The sequence below is a fragment of the Budorcas taxicolor genome, chromosome 7 (genome assembly GCF_023091745.1).
Source record: "Budorcas taxicolor isolate Tak-1 chromosome 7, Takin1.1, whole genome shotgun sequence".
Lineage (NCBI taxonomy): Eukaryota > Metazoa > Chordata > Mammalia > Artiodactyla > Bovidae > Budorcas > Budorcas taxicolor.
Window position 1 is genome coordinate 14,667,571 of NC_068916.1, and position 15,785 is coordinate 14,683,355.

The 15,785-nt window shown below is 48.0% G+C and overlaps 1 protein-coding gene across 1 annotated transcript in view; it reads left to right on the forward strand.

Annotated features, from left to right (window-relative positions):
• Window positions 1–12,172: 12,172 nt before the first annotated feature.
• LOC128051616 (complement C3-like) overlaps window positions 12,173–15,785 on the forward strand; it is a 29,547-nt gene continuing 25,934 nt past the window's right edge. The window contains exons 1-7 of the mRNA XM_052644245.1: window positions 12,173–12,243; window positions 12,356–12,563; window positions 14,174–14,348; window positions 14,495–14,565; window positions 14,654–14,742; window positions 14,824–14,906; window positions 15,157–15,244. Of these exons, the coding sequence (XP_052500205.1) occupies window positions 12,173–12,243; window positions 12,356–12,563; window positions 14,174–14,348; window positions 14,495–14,565; window positions 14,654–14,742; window positions 14,824–14,906; window positions 15,157–15,244 (785 nt within the window). The remainder of the gene's footprint in view (window positions 12,244–12,355; window positions 12,564–14,173; window positions 14,349–14,494; window positions 14,566–14,653; window positions 14,743–14,823; window positions 14,907–15,156; window positions 15,245–15,785) is intronic.

A 15,785-nucleotide genomic window follows, 5' to 3' on the forward strand; every position in this document is an offset into this window, starting at 1 on the left:
GGACTAGCAATAAAGCGCTGAAACCAAAGTCCTCTGGACTGTTTCATTTCACTGGGAATACTTGTTGTGGTTTTGAGTTCAATAACCACCTTGAAATGCCAAGCTCCAGGCAAAGTGTTTTAATTAAAGTTTGCTCGGCAGCTTTATGAGATGGAGTCACTCAGAACATCCCAGTTTCAAGAGACGGGGGTGGGAGGGGTGGGGAGAGACAGGAATCTAGGCTGGGGCCATCCAACTCTGTCTATGCTGGTCTTTAGAACCTCTTCCAATAAAAGGGAAACTGAAAGGAAAATCCCAGATTCTCAGAAGAGATCTTTTTGAGTCAGTGCGGGGGCTACTCAATATTTTTTCAAATCAATTCCTCCTTTCTGCTCCCTCTGTACTGGATTTTTGAACAATATTGGAATACCTGCAGAAGAATATCTGAAAGTAGATAACGGTGATGGTTGCACAAGCTTATGAATCCACCCAAACCCACAGAATTGTGCACTTAAACAGGGCAATGTTTGTGGCATATAAATGATTTCTCAATTCAAAAAAATTCTTTTTGAGTCTATCTGAAGAGGACAAGGGTTCAATCCCTGGTCAGGGAACTAAGATCCCCATCATGCTGTACGTGATCCCCACATGCATGTGGGACTCAGAGGGTAACGAATCTGCCTGCAATGCAGGAGACCTGGGTTCCATCCCTGGGTCGGGAAGATTCCCCTGGAGAAGGGAATGGCTACCCACTCCAGTGTTCTTGCCTGGAGAATCCCATGGATAAAGGAGCCTGACAGGCTACAGCCCATAAGATCACAAAGAATTGGACATGACTGGACAACTAACACTTCCATTTTCATCCCCGTAATTTAATTTCACGTGACCTGAATACTGATTTTTTTAATTACTTTTTATTGGAATATAGTATTCACCTGTGATGTAGGAGATGCAGGTTCGATTTCTAGGTCCGGAAGATCCCCTGGAGAAAGAAACAGCAACCCACTCCAATATTCTTGCCTGGGAAATCCCATGGACAGAGGAGCCTGGCAGGCTACAGTCCAAGGGATCACAAAAGAGTCACATGCAAATTAGCGACTAAACAACAGCACAATTGTGTTAGTTTTTGCTGTACATCAGAGTGAATCAGTTATACGTATACATATTCTTTTTTATTTTTATATTTTTCCCATTCTTTTTTAGATTCTATTTCCATATAGGTTAGTATGGTCTTCCCGCGGCACAGTGGTAAAGAATCCACCTGCCAAAGCAAGAGACCCAGGTTAGATCCCTGAGTCGGAAAGATCCCCTGGAGATGGAAACAGCAACCTGCTCCAGTATTCTTGCCTGAAAAATTCCAAGGACAGAGGAGCCTGGGGGGCTACAGTCCATGGGGTCACAAAAAGTTGGACACAGCTGAGCGACTAAGCACATAGGTCATTACAAGGCATTGAGTAGAGTCTCCTATGTCAATTTTTAAATTAAATTAAATTTTAAAAATAATAGGTGAGGGACTTCCCTGGTGATCCAGTGGTTGAGAATCCTTCTTCCAGTGCAGGGGACTCGGGTTTGATCCCTGGTCATGGAACTAGATCCTTCATGCCACAGCTAAAAGGTCCCATGTACCACAAATAAGACCAGGTGAAGCCAAATGAAATAAGTAGATAAATAAACACTGGGCTTCCCAGGTGGCGCTAGTGGTAAAGAACCCATTTGCCAATGCAGGAGACGTGGGTTTGATCCCTGGGTCAGGAAGATCCCCTGGAGGAGGGCACGGCAAACCACTCCAGCATTCTTGCCTGGAGAATCCCATGGACAGAGGAGCCTGGCGGGCTCCAGTCCATAGGGTCACACAGAGTCAGATACGACTGAAGAGAATTAGCACGCACAGACAAATGAACATTTAAAATAAAAAAGAGTAGATGAAATAACATATGCAAAAGGTCTTCAACCAGGAGGCTCACCCAAGGATTAGATCAATCAGTTTCCTTCACCTCCGGCTTCCAGTTGCGTTGGGTTCTGCCAGTGGGAGGCACCAGCACGAGGTCAGAGGGTGGGAGGGGAAAGACCAGGGTGTTGTCCCTTCCATGCAGAGTCCCTGTGGATTTGAAGCATCTGCCCATCTCAGGCCCTGACTCTAGTTTCTGAGGACCCACTCCCTCCTTTTGCCCCTTTCAGCTAAAGATAGTGATGGGACCCCATGGTTGGCAGCACTAAGGCACTGCGTTATCCTCCATCAGGCTCCCGACCCCGGGCCCTTCCTTTAACCATTGAGCCTGTCCCCATCATTCCCCAAATTACCCATTGTGAGTGTGCTCTCTCTTCCCACCTGGGACGCTGACTGATGGAACAATACATGCACTTGACAAGACCGAGGAGCAAAGTGCATACCCAGTAGCCTACCGTCAGACTCCACCATTAGAACGTTATTGATGTTGGCTGCCTGCCTCACCCCAAAGGGCTCCTCTGCCCTGAATTTTATGATTTAAAAAAAAAAAAAAAGAACTCCGATTATTTTTTTAGGACTTCCATATTGGTACAGTGATTAAGGATCCACCTTCCAATTCAAGGGACCTATTCAACCTCTGGTTGGGGAACTAAGATCCCACATGCCTTGGAGCAAGCCGCAACTACTGAGCCTGGGCACTCTGGAGTCCATGAGCCGCAACTCAAGAGAAGCATACCTGCCACCACTGAGACTCGGCACAGCCTAATTAATTAATGTAGAACCTCCTTTAGAACTCTCCGGAATATTCTGTGATAACCTCTACGGGAAAAGTATTGGAAAAAGAATGGCTATATGTGTATATATAACTGAATCACTTTGCTGTACACCAGAAACTAACATAACATTGTAAAGCAACTGTACCCCAACACAAAATAAAATCTGTATTTATAAAATGTTTTAAAAACTCCCTTAAGTAAATTATTTTAAAAGACACAATTACCTCCTTACCAAGAAGGAAGAGCCATCATAGCCAGGATGAGTGAAGCCGAACTTGACTTTTATTTGCAGGTGGGGTGGACAGTATTCCAAACCCTGTTCATGTAGATTTTTTTTTTTTTTTGGCTGCTCTATGTCTTCATTGCATCTCACAGGCTTTCTCTAGTTGCGGCGAGCAGGGATTGCTCTTCATTCTGGTGCACAAGTGTCTCATTGCGGTGGCTTTCTTGTTGCAGAGCATGGGCTCCAGGCACATGGCTTCAGTAGCTGTGGAGCGCAGGCTTAGCTGCCCTGCAGCATGTGGGATCTTCCCAGACCTGTGTCCCCTGCATTGGCAGGCGGACCCCTAATCACTGGACCACCAGGGAAGTCTCCGTATAGACTCTTGGAACAAGAACACACCAGACCTTCTCTTCCAGCTTCCCTTGCAGCTTGAGGGAGAGCATGTGACCCTGATCCCACTCTGTAGATGCACAGGATTTAGAATGGAGAGCTGCCCACCTGGAGGAATGATCAGGAAGAGGAGGGGGCAGAAGGGATGCAAGTGTGGCATCACCAGTGTTGGCAACAAAAGCCAGAGCTGCTGGCTGGTTCCAGGGGGTGATTTAAACTGTGGTCTTAGCTGCTGTCCTGCCCTCACTTTGTCTTTTTCCATCTTCCAAGGCTGGTGATCCTATGAGGCCCCAGTATCCACCCAAGAAATTCCTCTGCAGCTTAAATCACCCTGAGTCAGTTTCTGCTGCAAATCAGGAAGAATCATCATCAATCCAGATAGCAACTCTACAAACAAATGCAGAGCCTCCCTGGTGACTCAGTGGTAAAGAATCAGCCTGCCAGTGGAGGAGACATGAGTTCAATCCCTGGTCCAGGAAGCTCCCACATGCCACAGAGCAACTAAGCCCGGGGATCACAACTACTGAGCCTGTGCTCTAGAGCCCGGGAGCCTCAACTACTGAAGCCCTCTCGCCCTAGAGCCTGCAACAAGAGAAGCCACCACAATGAGAAGCCCACACGTGGCAACTAGAGAATAGCGCCCGGCTTGCTGAAACTAGAGAAAGCCCACCAACAGCAAAGAAGACCCAGTCAAACATAAATAAATAATTTACAAAACAATTGCAGTGGGAAGAGAAAGGCTGCTATTAAATTCTAGGTGGATGCTACCACTGACCAGCAGAGACTGGTCAGAGCTCAGAAGGTGATAATAACCACCTTACACCTGACTCTTGATTTCTACACTCACACACACCCCCATCCCATCTTCCCATCTTAGCAAAAATAAGTCCATCCTAACTGCTCGAGCCAAAAATCTTGGCATTATCTCTACTTTCTTTCACACCTCATAGATGATCTATCAGGAGATCCTATTCACCTGATCTGCAAAATATACTCAGAACCAAGTACTTCAAAACACCTTCTTGGCCGCCAGCCTAGTCCAACCACCAAGATTTCTCACCTAGAATATTGCCCCTCCCCTTCTGCATTTTCCTCCCTACAATATAGTCCCCAGACAACAGCCCAGAGGACCTTTAAAGATATCTTTCAAATAGTTAAAACATTCACAGTGCTTTTCTAAATAAAAAAATACAAAAGAACATACCCAAAAATAAAAAATACATATTAAGAAATATTTTTAAGCCATTCTCTGACCCTCATCATTACTCAGCTACCCAGTTTCTGATTCCCCACCCCTGCCTGTTATGACTTTCATAAGTTATTTATCCAGATTTTCTTTCTGAATATACAAGGGAAAAAAATACCTGATGAATGGATAAATGAACTGTGGTATATACACACAAAGGAATAGTATTCAGCCTTAAAAACGAAGGAACTTCTCTGGTGGTCCAATGGTGAGGAATCTGCCTTTTAATGCAGGGTACATGGGTTCAAGCCCATGTCAGGGAACTAAGATTCCACGTGCCACCAGGCAACTAAGCCTGCATGATGCAATTAGAGAATCCCACGCACTGCAACAAAGACCCAGAGCAAGCAAAATTTTAAAATAAAAGGGAAGGAAATCCTGACCTGTGCTACAACACAAATGAAGCTTGAAGACATTATGCCAAGTAATACAAGCCAGATGTCAAAGAACAAATACATTGCGTGATTCTATTTATATGAGGTACCTAGAATATGTAAATTCATAGACAGGAAGTAAAATAGTGGTTCAAAGAGTCTGAGGACTGGGAATGGGGAGTGAGGGTTTAATGGGGATAGGGTTTCAGTTTGGGAAGATAAAAAGAGTTCTGGAGATGGATGGTGGTGGTGGGTCAACAACAATATGAATGTACTGAATGCCTGTGAACTGTACACGAAAAATGATCACAATGGTCAATTTTATGTTGTGTGTATATTACCACAACTTTAAAAATAAGGGGGCTTCCCTGGTGGTTCAGTGGTTGGGACTGTGCCCTACCAAGGCAGAGGAGCACGTGTTCCAATCCTGGTGGGGGAACTAAGAGTCCACATGCTGCAGGGGTGCAGCCAAAAATAATACGAGAAGACTTTTTTAAAATTTTTTAAAATAAAATGCTCAAATACTGCCTACCTTTAAAAAATAAACACAAATAAATGTGTAGCATTTTAGTGGAAAAAATGAATATACACTTTTAAAACTTTTTTCACAAAAAGCAACATACTGTACACATAAGGGTGAAGAGCGAAGTGAAGGGGTCTTTCCTTGAATATGTCCTGGGAGTTTCCCCACATCAGCCGGAGGAGACTTCCTCATTCTTTGGTTCAGCCGTAATATATTCCATTGTGTAGATGGAGGGTAATTTATGCAACCAGTCCTGGAGTTCATGAAGAATCTTAGGGTTTCTCTGCAGTCTTTGGCTATGATAGAAATGGCTGCAACGAATAACCTTGTGTTTATACATCATTTCATACATTTGCAAGCATTTCTATCATGGGATTTCTTGGCCAAAGAAGCTAAGCATTTGTAATCTTTATGAACATCATCAAATTCATCTCTACTGGGGAGGACTGAAGTCCATATATTAATATGCTCACTTTTTAACAGCACAACCATATTGAGCATCATTTTGCCAATCTAACATGTAAAAACTGGTATCTCACATTCCTCTTATTTTAACTTGCATTACTCTTATTAAGAGCAAGGCCCAGTGTCTTTTAATGCATTAAAGAACCCTTGTGTTTCATTTTTTGTGAACATTCTGACTACACCATTTGCTCAATTTTTTCCTATGGGACTTGCATATTTTATGTAAATATATAAATTTATATTTATCATTAATTCTTAGAAACTCTTTACATATTATAGACATTAAGGGGTCTATAATATGAAGTACAGTTATGTTTTCCCAGGTTTTTTTTAACTTTTCTGTGGTGGCATTTGGCCCTTTTTTTTTTTTATTATGAAGGTGCATTTGTTTAGTTATTTATTTATTTTGACTACATTGGGTCTTGCTTGCTGTGCTTGGTCTTTCTCTAGCTGTGGTGAGCACAGGCTACTCTCTAGGTTCAGTGCGTCGGCTTCGCATTGCAGTGGTTTCTCTCGTTACAGAGCATGGGCTCCAGGGCGCACAGGCTCACTAGTCATGGCACTTGGACTTAGTTGCCCTGCACCGCGGGGAATCTTCTTAGACCAGGGATGGAGCCCATGTCCCCTGCACTGGCAGGCAATTTCTAACCACTGGAGCACCAGAGAAGTCCTGGCCTTGTTTTTATGTTGTGGAATTATTCACCTTTCTTCTTGTTACTTTTGGATTTCAAGTCATAGTAATAAAGGGCATCCTCAGACTAATTTGCTAATACAGAAAGAAAATGCCCCTCCCTTCTTCAAAATTCTCCACGGCTCCTTCTCTAACTTAGATTCAAATCCACAATGATGAGGCCCCCTACATGATCTGATCCCTGAATACTCATCTCAAATTATCTCCATCACTCTCACCATCGCTCACTCCAGTCCCGGAACACAGGCCTCCTTGCTGTTTCTTAAACCTCCACACACACTTCCGCCTCAGGGCCTTTGCACTTGCTGTTTCCTCTGCCTAGAACACTTTTCCCAAATACCCACAAGTCTCCCTCCTTGATCTCATACAGGGACTCAGAGGGCCCCTCCCTGATCACCACAAGATGGCGAAAGCAGCTTCATTGTATGCCTTGGACCTGCTTTATTTTCTCATCACCTGACATATTGTTTCTTGCCCATCTCCACCCATTAGAATATCGACTCCACGGGGAGGAGACTGTTTGTGTGCTCAGTTGCATCACCAGCACCTATGGCACACGGTTGCTTGTTGTTCAGTCACCAGGTCACATCTGACTCTTTGCGACCCCATGGACTGTAGCCCACCAGGCTCCGCTGCCCATGGAATTTTCCAGGCAAGAATACTGGAGTGGGTAGCCATTCCCTTCTTCAGGGGATCTTCCCGACCCAGGGAATGAATCAAGGTCTCCTGATTTACAGGCAAATTCTTTACTGTCTGAGCCACCATGGAAGCCCTGAGAATCTCTGATTTCAGCCTAAATACCACTTCCTCCAGAAAGCCTTCCTTAACTTCTCAGACTAAATGGGTTAGCAGGCTCCTCTGGGCTCTCACATCTGCTTATTTGTGAGTAGTTCTCCCTGACCTGGCTGTGAGCTCTTTGGGGACACATATTATTGAAATTCCATGGTGCTTTCAAACCCAGTAATCAACCCCAAATGTGATTGCTAAATTATTCTCTCTCCTCTGTTGGCAATAAGCTTCCCTGGAAAACTCTGACAGACTTCAGAGACCGCCTTTGACCAGCAGAGAAGGAAGGCATGGGATTCCCGTAGGAAACAGGAAGCAAAGCCAGTTCTTGAAGCTCTGAGGAAGCCAAGAAATGGCCCAAGGAGCCTGAGCTAGGGCTGGAAGTGACTAAACTGGCCACATCCTGGCCATCCCTTCCACACTGAGAAGCTCCTGGCTCCCTCTACCTGAGTGATCAACCATACCTCCCTGAGCGTCAGTTTCCTCATCTGTAGAATGGGGCAGTTGCTGGAAAGTCCCACCAAGCGCAGGAATTCGTAGGTGTACTGCAGATGACAACTATCCGTTGTTATGTTGTTATGGGTGTTATTCCCAGTCTCCTGGGTCCTTCCCGGCCTTTCCCGGGAAGCCTCGGGCTGGAAGCCCAGGCGGAGGGGGACGAAAACAGACGCCACGGATCCGTGCAAAGCCGCTCCTCCCGCCCCGGCCTCCTTTCTGCAAGCCCGGCGTCCCAGGGAGGGAGGGGGAAGGAGGGCGGAATCAGCAGCGGCAGCAGCAGCTGCTCCGGGCTGGCTGCCAAAGTTCCCTCCCTCCGCCACTGACATTCCTGAGGGAGGAGGCCGAAGCGCTACTCAGCGTCTGGCCGGAGGTTCGCGGGCGCCCTCTCGTGGCCAAGTTCAAGAGGTTGGACTTGATCACCGGTGGCTGCCGAAGACGTGGGTGGAACCCAGGCTGCTCTCCCCAGCTCCTACCCTTCTTGGGCTCTCTTTTCGTTTCGTTTTTTAATCGAAGTAGAGTTGATTTACAGTGTTGTGTTAGTTTCTGGTGTATAGCAAGGTGATTGGGCCATAGGCTTCTCTGGTGGCTCAGATGGTAGAGAAGCTGCCTGTAATGCTGGAGACCCGGCTTCCATCCCGCGGTCGGGAAGATCCCCTGGGGGAGGAAATGACAACCCCCTCCAGTATTCTTGCCGGGAGAATCCCATGGACAGAGGAGCCTGGCGGGCTACAGTCCACGGGGTCGCCAAGAGTCGGGCACCACCGAGAGACTAACGCTTTCACTTTCATATATATATAAGTATATTCTTGCTCATATTCTTTTTCACTATTTCTAAGCCTTTATTGAATATGTTACAATATTGCTTTCTGTTTTGTTGGATTTTGGCCCGCAGGCATGTGAGATCTTAGCTCCTCGACCAGGAAAGTGAAAGAAAATTAAAGTCACTCAGTCGTATCCGACTCTGTGCCACTCCATGGACTGGCCAGAATACTGGAGTGGGTAAGCCTTTCCCTTCTCCTCGACCAGGGATGGAACCCAAACCCCCTGAACTGGAAAGCACAGTCTTAAGAATGGACCAACAGGGAAGTCCTCTCCATTATGATTTATCACAGTATATTGACTGTAGTTCCCTATGCTATACAACAGGACCTCATTGTTTATCCATTTTATTGAGATATATATATATATATATATATATAGTTGTTTGCATCTGCTGATTTGGGCTCCCTCTTAAGTCCAGATTTCGAGGTGCAGTTCCATCTCTTAACTTGCTGTGTGACCCTGAGTGAGTCACTTAACCTCTCTGTGCTTCAGTTTCCTAGCGGTACAGTTTAGGGCAGGAGACTTCACTCTGAATTTTTTTCATGTGCAAAATGGGCCAATGATGGAGCTTTAGATTGCTGAGAGGATTCCAAGAGTCCAGGTGAATGTGGCTCTGGGAAATATCCACTCCAGGAGGGCGGTGGTTTCCATTCTGTTCACTGCTGTGTCCCCAGCACCTACAGCAAGGCTGCTCATGCAGTAAATGCTCAAATTTATTTCAATTACTGAGCAAACACTTACCATTTTTCTTTTGGGGGACCTGGATTGGGGTGGGATGGAGGGGTCAGGTGGATGAGATATGAACTCTTGTTGTCACTCATTCAGTCAGCACCCATTCTTACCCCCATCCATTAGTTCATTGGATGGCAAGGTTATATCTCAAAGGATCCCCACCCGAGTAGTCTAAGTGCTTCCTGCCTCCTCTGCTGCTCACTGGCACCCTAAGGCAGTTTTTCTTTCCTGGACCCACTTCCAAATCAAAATACTGATAGAAACTCAAGAGACTGCTGCAGGCCTGAGTGTGCTGACGAGAGGCTTGGAGGCACCTACCTGGCAAAGATTCCCACTCAGAAGACAGATGCATTGGCATGGAGGAAGGAGCCCAGACTGGAGAGAAAGATGAGATTATACAAGTCTCTGCAGCCACTCACCATTGGGTATCCCCCATCCTGGACATGTGGGGGGCCCTGGGATGGGTGGGGGGTATGTGAACACCTGGTGTAGGGATGAAGATGTGAAGTGGGAGAGCTCACTCCAGCCAAGGGGGAGCTGAACAAGACCAACAGAGGTTCCCTGAAATCCTGGGACAGCGGTAGAACATGCCACCCCAGATGGACACCAGTGTTCTAGAACTTTCTAAATTAGGTCTCACCTGCATCCCTAATCCAGGCCGTAATTCCATTCTGTTGATTCTTTGTTTCATAAGAGACTGTTTACCATAGACTTAAGGTAAGGGCATTAACCAACCCGCAGGGCTCACGGGCCTGATGTGGGGAAATTGCCCACCATCTCTGGGCCTCGGTTTCCTCATCCATACAATGGGTGGTAATTCTTAACTTCCGCATGACTCTGAGACTTCAGCGAGTGTACATCTGGCACGTAGTAGGTGCACAATAAGTGCCTGAGGAATAAATGACTACCTTCTTTGTGTCTGACACACTCAGTTTCCCAGCTCTCTACAAAGGTAGAATCCACAAACTGGGTACACAGCGAACCAAGGTCATGGGAAGCTATGAAATCTAAGGAGAAAATAAGTTCTCAGAAAAGTATCCACTCCATGAAAACAGAGACTTTTTCTATTATGGTCACTGCTGTGTCCCCAGCATGCTAAGCAGGGCCAAGCTTGTAGGTGAATCTTTGTAGCATAAATGCATATTATCATTGTTTGGGGAGGTCTGGGTTCCTCCTAGGCAAGACTCCCCAAGTTAGCAGTGTTGCCCTCATCGAAGGAGGAGACCTCTTTTTATTTATCTTTGGTTGCATTGGGTCTTCACTGCTGCAGGCGGGCTTTCTCTAGTTGCAGCGTGTGGGGACTGCTCTTCAGGTGTGGTGCATGGGCTTCTCATTGCAGTAATGTCTCTTGTTGCAGAGCACAGGCTCTAGGGTGTGCGGGCTTCAGTACTTGAGGATCCCAGGCTCAGGAGTTGTGGCTCGCAGGCTTTGTTGCTCCGTGACATGGAGAATCTTCCAGGACCAGGGTTCGAACCTGCGTCCCCTGTATTTGCAGGCGATTCTTACTTATCCACTGTTCCACCAGGGAAGTCCAAATAGAGCATATTAGACAGCCAGTGAGAATGATTTCAGGTCAGAGAAAGCCTTCTTCCAGGAATGCTTCAGTCAGGATGTGTTTCCCTCCATGGTTTAATGGCAACCCAGTCCAGTATTCTTGCCTGGAGAATTTCATGGACAGAAGAACCTGGTGGGCTACAGTCCAAGGGTCACAAAGAGTCAGACACGACTGAGGGACCAACACTTTCACTTTCACTATAATAGCGTATAATTTGCCATCTGGAAAAAGAACCCAGAGAGACTGGTGTAACTTTGGAATAATGGACAGTGGGCAATTTACCAAGTGTAACTGTCTCCTGCTTCCCCGATAGCTCAGATGGTAAAGAATCTGCCTGCAGTACTTGAGACCCGGGTTTAATCCTTGGGTCAGGAAGATCCCCTGGAGAAGGGAATGGCAACCCGCTCCAGTATTCTTGCCTGGAGAATCCCAAGGACGGAGGACACTGGTGGGCTACAGTCCATGGGGGTCGCACAGAGTCGGACATGACTCAGCGACTAACACACACAATCATCTCCTGCAAGGAAGGAGAAAAGCCATGAGGTTCATGCTGAGTGAAAGTTGCTCAGTCGCACAGAAGCCCAGTAAGAGGATTTGACCTGTGCATTTTCCAGAACCTTCCACTACAGTGGGTCCCAGGGCCAGATGGCTAAATGCCTCATACGGTTGATCACACCTGCGATTGGGAAATAAAAACATAATGCCTGCATTGCCCTTGTTAAAGCAGCTACCCCAGAAATTCTTGCCAATTTCACAAGGGCAGAGGTGGGGACATCCTGTCTCCTCCTACCCCTACCTCCCAATCCCAACTATGTCCCGAGTGTGTGCTGTGCCCAGTGGTCACCTGGCCTGGGAGCTGACCTCCTCCCTCCTGTGGGAGGAGAGGGCTTCAGGATGAGACCCAGTGGCTGATGGGAAAGCCAGCCCTCCGCACACTCTGGCCCCCAAGGTGGGGGTGGGGCTGGAGTAGTCCAGGTGCAACTTTCCCCACCCCCGACCCTGCAGAGCGCTGGTTGAGAAGGGCGGAGCAGCCCCCTCATCTTTCACTGGATTTATGGGAAGTTACTCCCCTGTTCGTTTAGACATTAACTCAACCAGGACAAGCCAAGGCAAACAGACCAGCGCTGATGTGGACAAGAGGACAAGCATCTTCCACTCACCGCCATGGATGTGCCCTGGGGCCTGGGGTTGCTTCTTCTCCTCCTGGGGATCCCCGTCGCCCAGGCTGAGCCACTGTGAGTCAGAACTGAGGGGACCCTGCCGCTGGCATGATTCCTTGCATTTGACCCCAGTCCGTCGCTTCCCCCACTTGAATCCCCCCATGCCCCTGTGTATGTTCACTGGCAGGTACATCCTGGTGACCCCCCGGGTCCTGCGGATCGGCAGCCCAGAGACCATCCATGTGGAGGCTCATTCTGACTCCAGTGAGCCCCTCAGCCATCCCCTTGAGGTGAATCTCAGCGTGTGGGATTTCCCCATGAAGAATACTCTGGTGGCCAGGAGAAAGCTCGTTCTCTCACAGGAAAACCACTTTATGGACCAGGCCTCAGTGACGGTGGGTGACAGGCCAAGATGAGTGGGCTGGATATACCTGCTGTTCCTCTCATGTCCTATTTTTTAACTTATTGAAGTATAGTTGATTTACAATGTTAATTACTGCTCTACAGCAATAGTCTTCCCTGGTGGCTCAATGGTAAAGTACCCAGCAGCAGTGCAGGAGACTGGGATTCTACCCCTGGGTCGGGAAGATCCCCTGGAGAAGGGAATGGCTACCCACTCCAGTATCCTTGCCTGGAGAATTCCATGCATAGAGGAGCCTGGCAGGCTACAGTCCATAGGGTCGCAAAGAGTCACACACAACTGAGCGACTAACACTTCTTCTTCTTCTTTTTTTCCAGAAAATCTCAGAGTAATCAAGTGAAAGGTTAAAGGTGGGAAGGAGAAGATGGTTTTGTTTCAGGGTGAACACTCTGAGCAAAGACCTGGAAGGGAGATGCAGCATGGTGGTGTGGGAAGCAGAAAAAGATTTTAAGATCTTTCTTATTAGGCCTCAGCTCGGTTGGTAAAGAATCAGCCTGCAATGCAGGCTTTGATTCTTTTCCCTGGTTTGATCCCCGGGTCGGAAAGATCCACTGGAGAAGCGATAGTCTATCCACTCCAGTATTCTTGGGTTTCCCTGGTGGCTCAGATGGTAAAGAATCCACCTGCAAGGCAGGAGGCCTGGGTTTGATCCCTGGGTTGGGAAGATCCCCTGGAGAAGGGAATGGCTGCCTGAAGAATTCCACGGACAGAAGAGGCTGGCAGGCTACAGTTCATGGGGCCACAAAGAGTCAGACACAACTGAGTGACTCCCACTTTCGTACATTCTTTTTCATATTCTATTCTATTATGGTTTATCACAGGATTTTGAATAGAGTTCCCTGTGCTCTACAGGAGGACCTTGTTTATCCATTCTATATATACCGGTTGGCATGCTTTATCCATTTAGAAATTCAAAGTCCCCTAAGTCTGGGCTCCAAGAAAGGCCTTGATTAGCCCACATGACACCTCTGTGTAAATCTGAAAAGAAATAATACCAATCAACTTACAAAACAGAAAGAGACTCACAGTATTAAAGAACGAACTTATTCTTGCCAGAGGGGAAGGATGTGGGGGAGGGATAGTTAGGGAGTTTGGGATGGACATGTACACACTGCTGTATTTAAAACGGGTAACCAACAAGGACCTGGGAACTTTGTTCAATGTTGTGTGGCAGCCTGCATGGGAGGGGAGTTTATGGGAGCGGAGTTTGAGGGAGAATGGATACATGTACATGTATGGCTGAGTCCCTTCACCGTTCACCTGAAACTATCACAACATTGTTAATCGGCTATACCCCAACACAAAATAAAAAGTTAAAACTAAAATACAATACATCGTAGCTTGAGATTTGAAAGAATAAAAGGCGCCCTCTGCTGGTGACTCGGGAAACAGCCTAAACGGGATTGCATCCGGGCTGAATGCCCTAGCTCGGCAGCAACCTGGGCGGTGCACGCGGGAACCTTGCCCCCAACGGCAGAGCCCGAGAGCTCCCACTCAATTGCTTCTCCAAAACCTGGTCCAGGGCTTTGCCCGCAAGGATGGAGACCCCAGCAGACCCTAAGGAGTGTGGGCATCTCTCCCCAGATTCCCGAGGACCTGGTCTACCCCCCAAAACCCGGGACGCAGTATGTCATCATCAAGGCCACCTGGGCACCCACCTCAGTCTCCTCATCCATGGAGAAACTGGTGTTGGTGGCTCCCCACGCTGGATACATCTTCATCCAGACGGACAAGACCATCTACACTCCCGAGCAATCAGGTACAGCCCCCCTGGGCCCCAAGTTCCACCTCCCAAGGGGTCCTTCTGTCCAAGGCCCCCCTCCCTCACCGCCCAAGATCCTCACGACGATACCCAGCCCCTCTCCAAACCCTAGCCCACGCTCAGAGTCTTCCCTCCTTCTCCAGTTCAATACCGGGTGTACACCGTGAACCACAGGATGGATCCTGTGCCAAGGACTTTCACTCTGGACATCAAGGTGACCTCTCCTGAGGGGAGAGTGGGTCCCAGGTTCTATCATATGCTGGAAGGCTGGGGCGTGAACCGCCTGCTCTCCATTCCTGCAGAACCCGGAGGGGATTGCTGTGATCAGCAAGGATCTCCTGCCCGATAACGGTGTCTACATAAATTCCTTCACCCTCCCAGAGCGTATCAGGTACCCTGCCAGGAGCTCTAGAGATGGAGTGGGGGCAGGTCTTCCTTCTCAGGCTCCAACTCTCCTAACTTTGTGCCTCAGCATTGGGACCTGGACCATTGAAGCCAGTTACCAAACTGCTCCCAAGCAGAAGTTCAAGACAGGCTTTGAAGTGAAGGAGTACGGTGAGAAGGGCGTGCCGGGGAGGACAAGGTGGGTCCCCGCAAGGAGTGGAGCTGGAAATGCAAGGAAGGTCTCGTGGTGCATGTTCCATGTGCCAGGGCCTGAGCTGGGGGCTGGTGAACAGGACCGTGTGTCCAGCCCACCAGAGCTGCCAGAATCATCGAGGAAGGAGCAAGTGGGGCAGGGAAGGGATGGGAGTAGGGCAGGCACAGTGAAACGCTGAGGGTAAGTAACTCTCTTTACTCCACCCAGTGCTCCCATCTTTTGAGGTCCAGCTGACACCCAACAAGACTTTCTTCTACCTCAGGGATGAGGTTCTGGGTGTGAATATCCAGGCCCGGTGAGTTCCCTTACCCCTAGCCTGGCCAGAATACCAGGGAGGCCAAGAAGCTGAATGGGCAGAGAAATGAGCCCTTCTGTAGCTCTTAGGGTATAAGAGAGACACTCTCTGCCACCCATGAGACATTCTTGTCCTGTGAGGTCGTGCATATCATCCCTTAGGTCTCCAGGGTTGCACAAGCCACCGTGTCTTCATAACGAAGTTACACCATATCTCACGGTTCGGACCATCTCTAAAGATCCCATGAGGTCACATAGGCAACTTTGCCATCTCCTGAGATTGTCCAGGTCATCTCTGGAGCTCAACAAACCTGCAAATGCCACATTCACTGCCTTTTGGAATTTTACAGACCAGCTCCACAGCTCTATAAGGCTGTACAGGCCATGTTGTCTGCATAGGGTTGTAGTGGCCGTGTCTGTCACTTCTTGACATTATACAGACCACTGCTTCAACTCTATCATCCCACACAGGTCGCATAGACTGCCTGATGAGGCTTCACAGACTGCCTTTGCCACCCCAGGGTTGTTCAGACTTCCCTGTG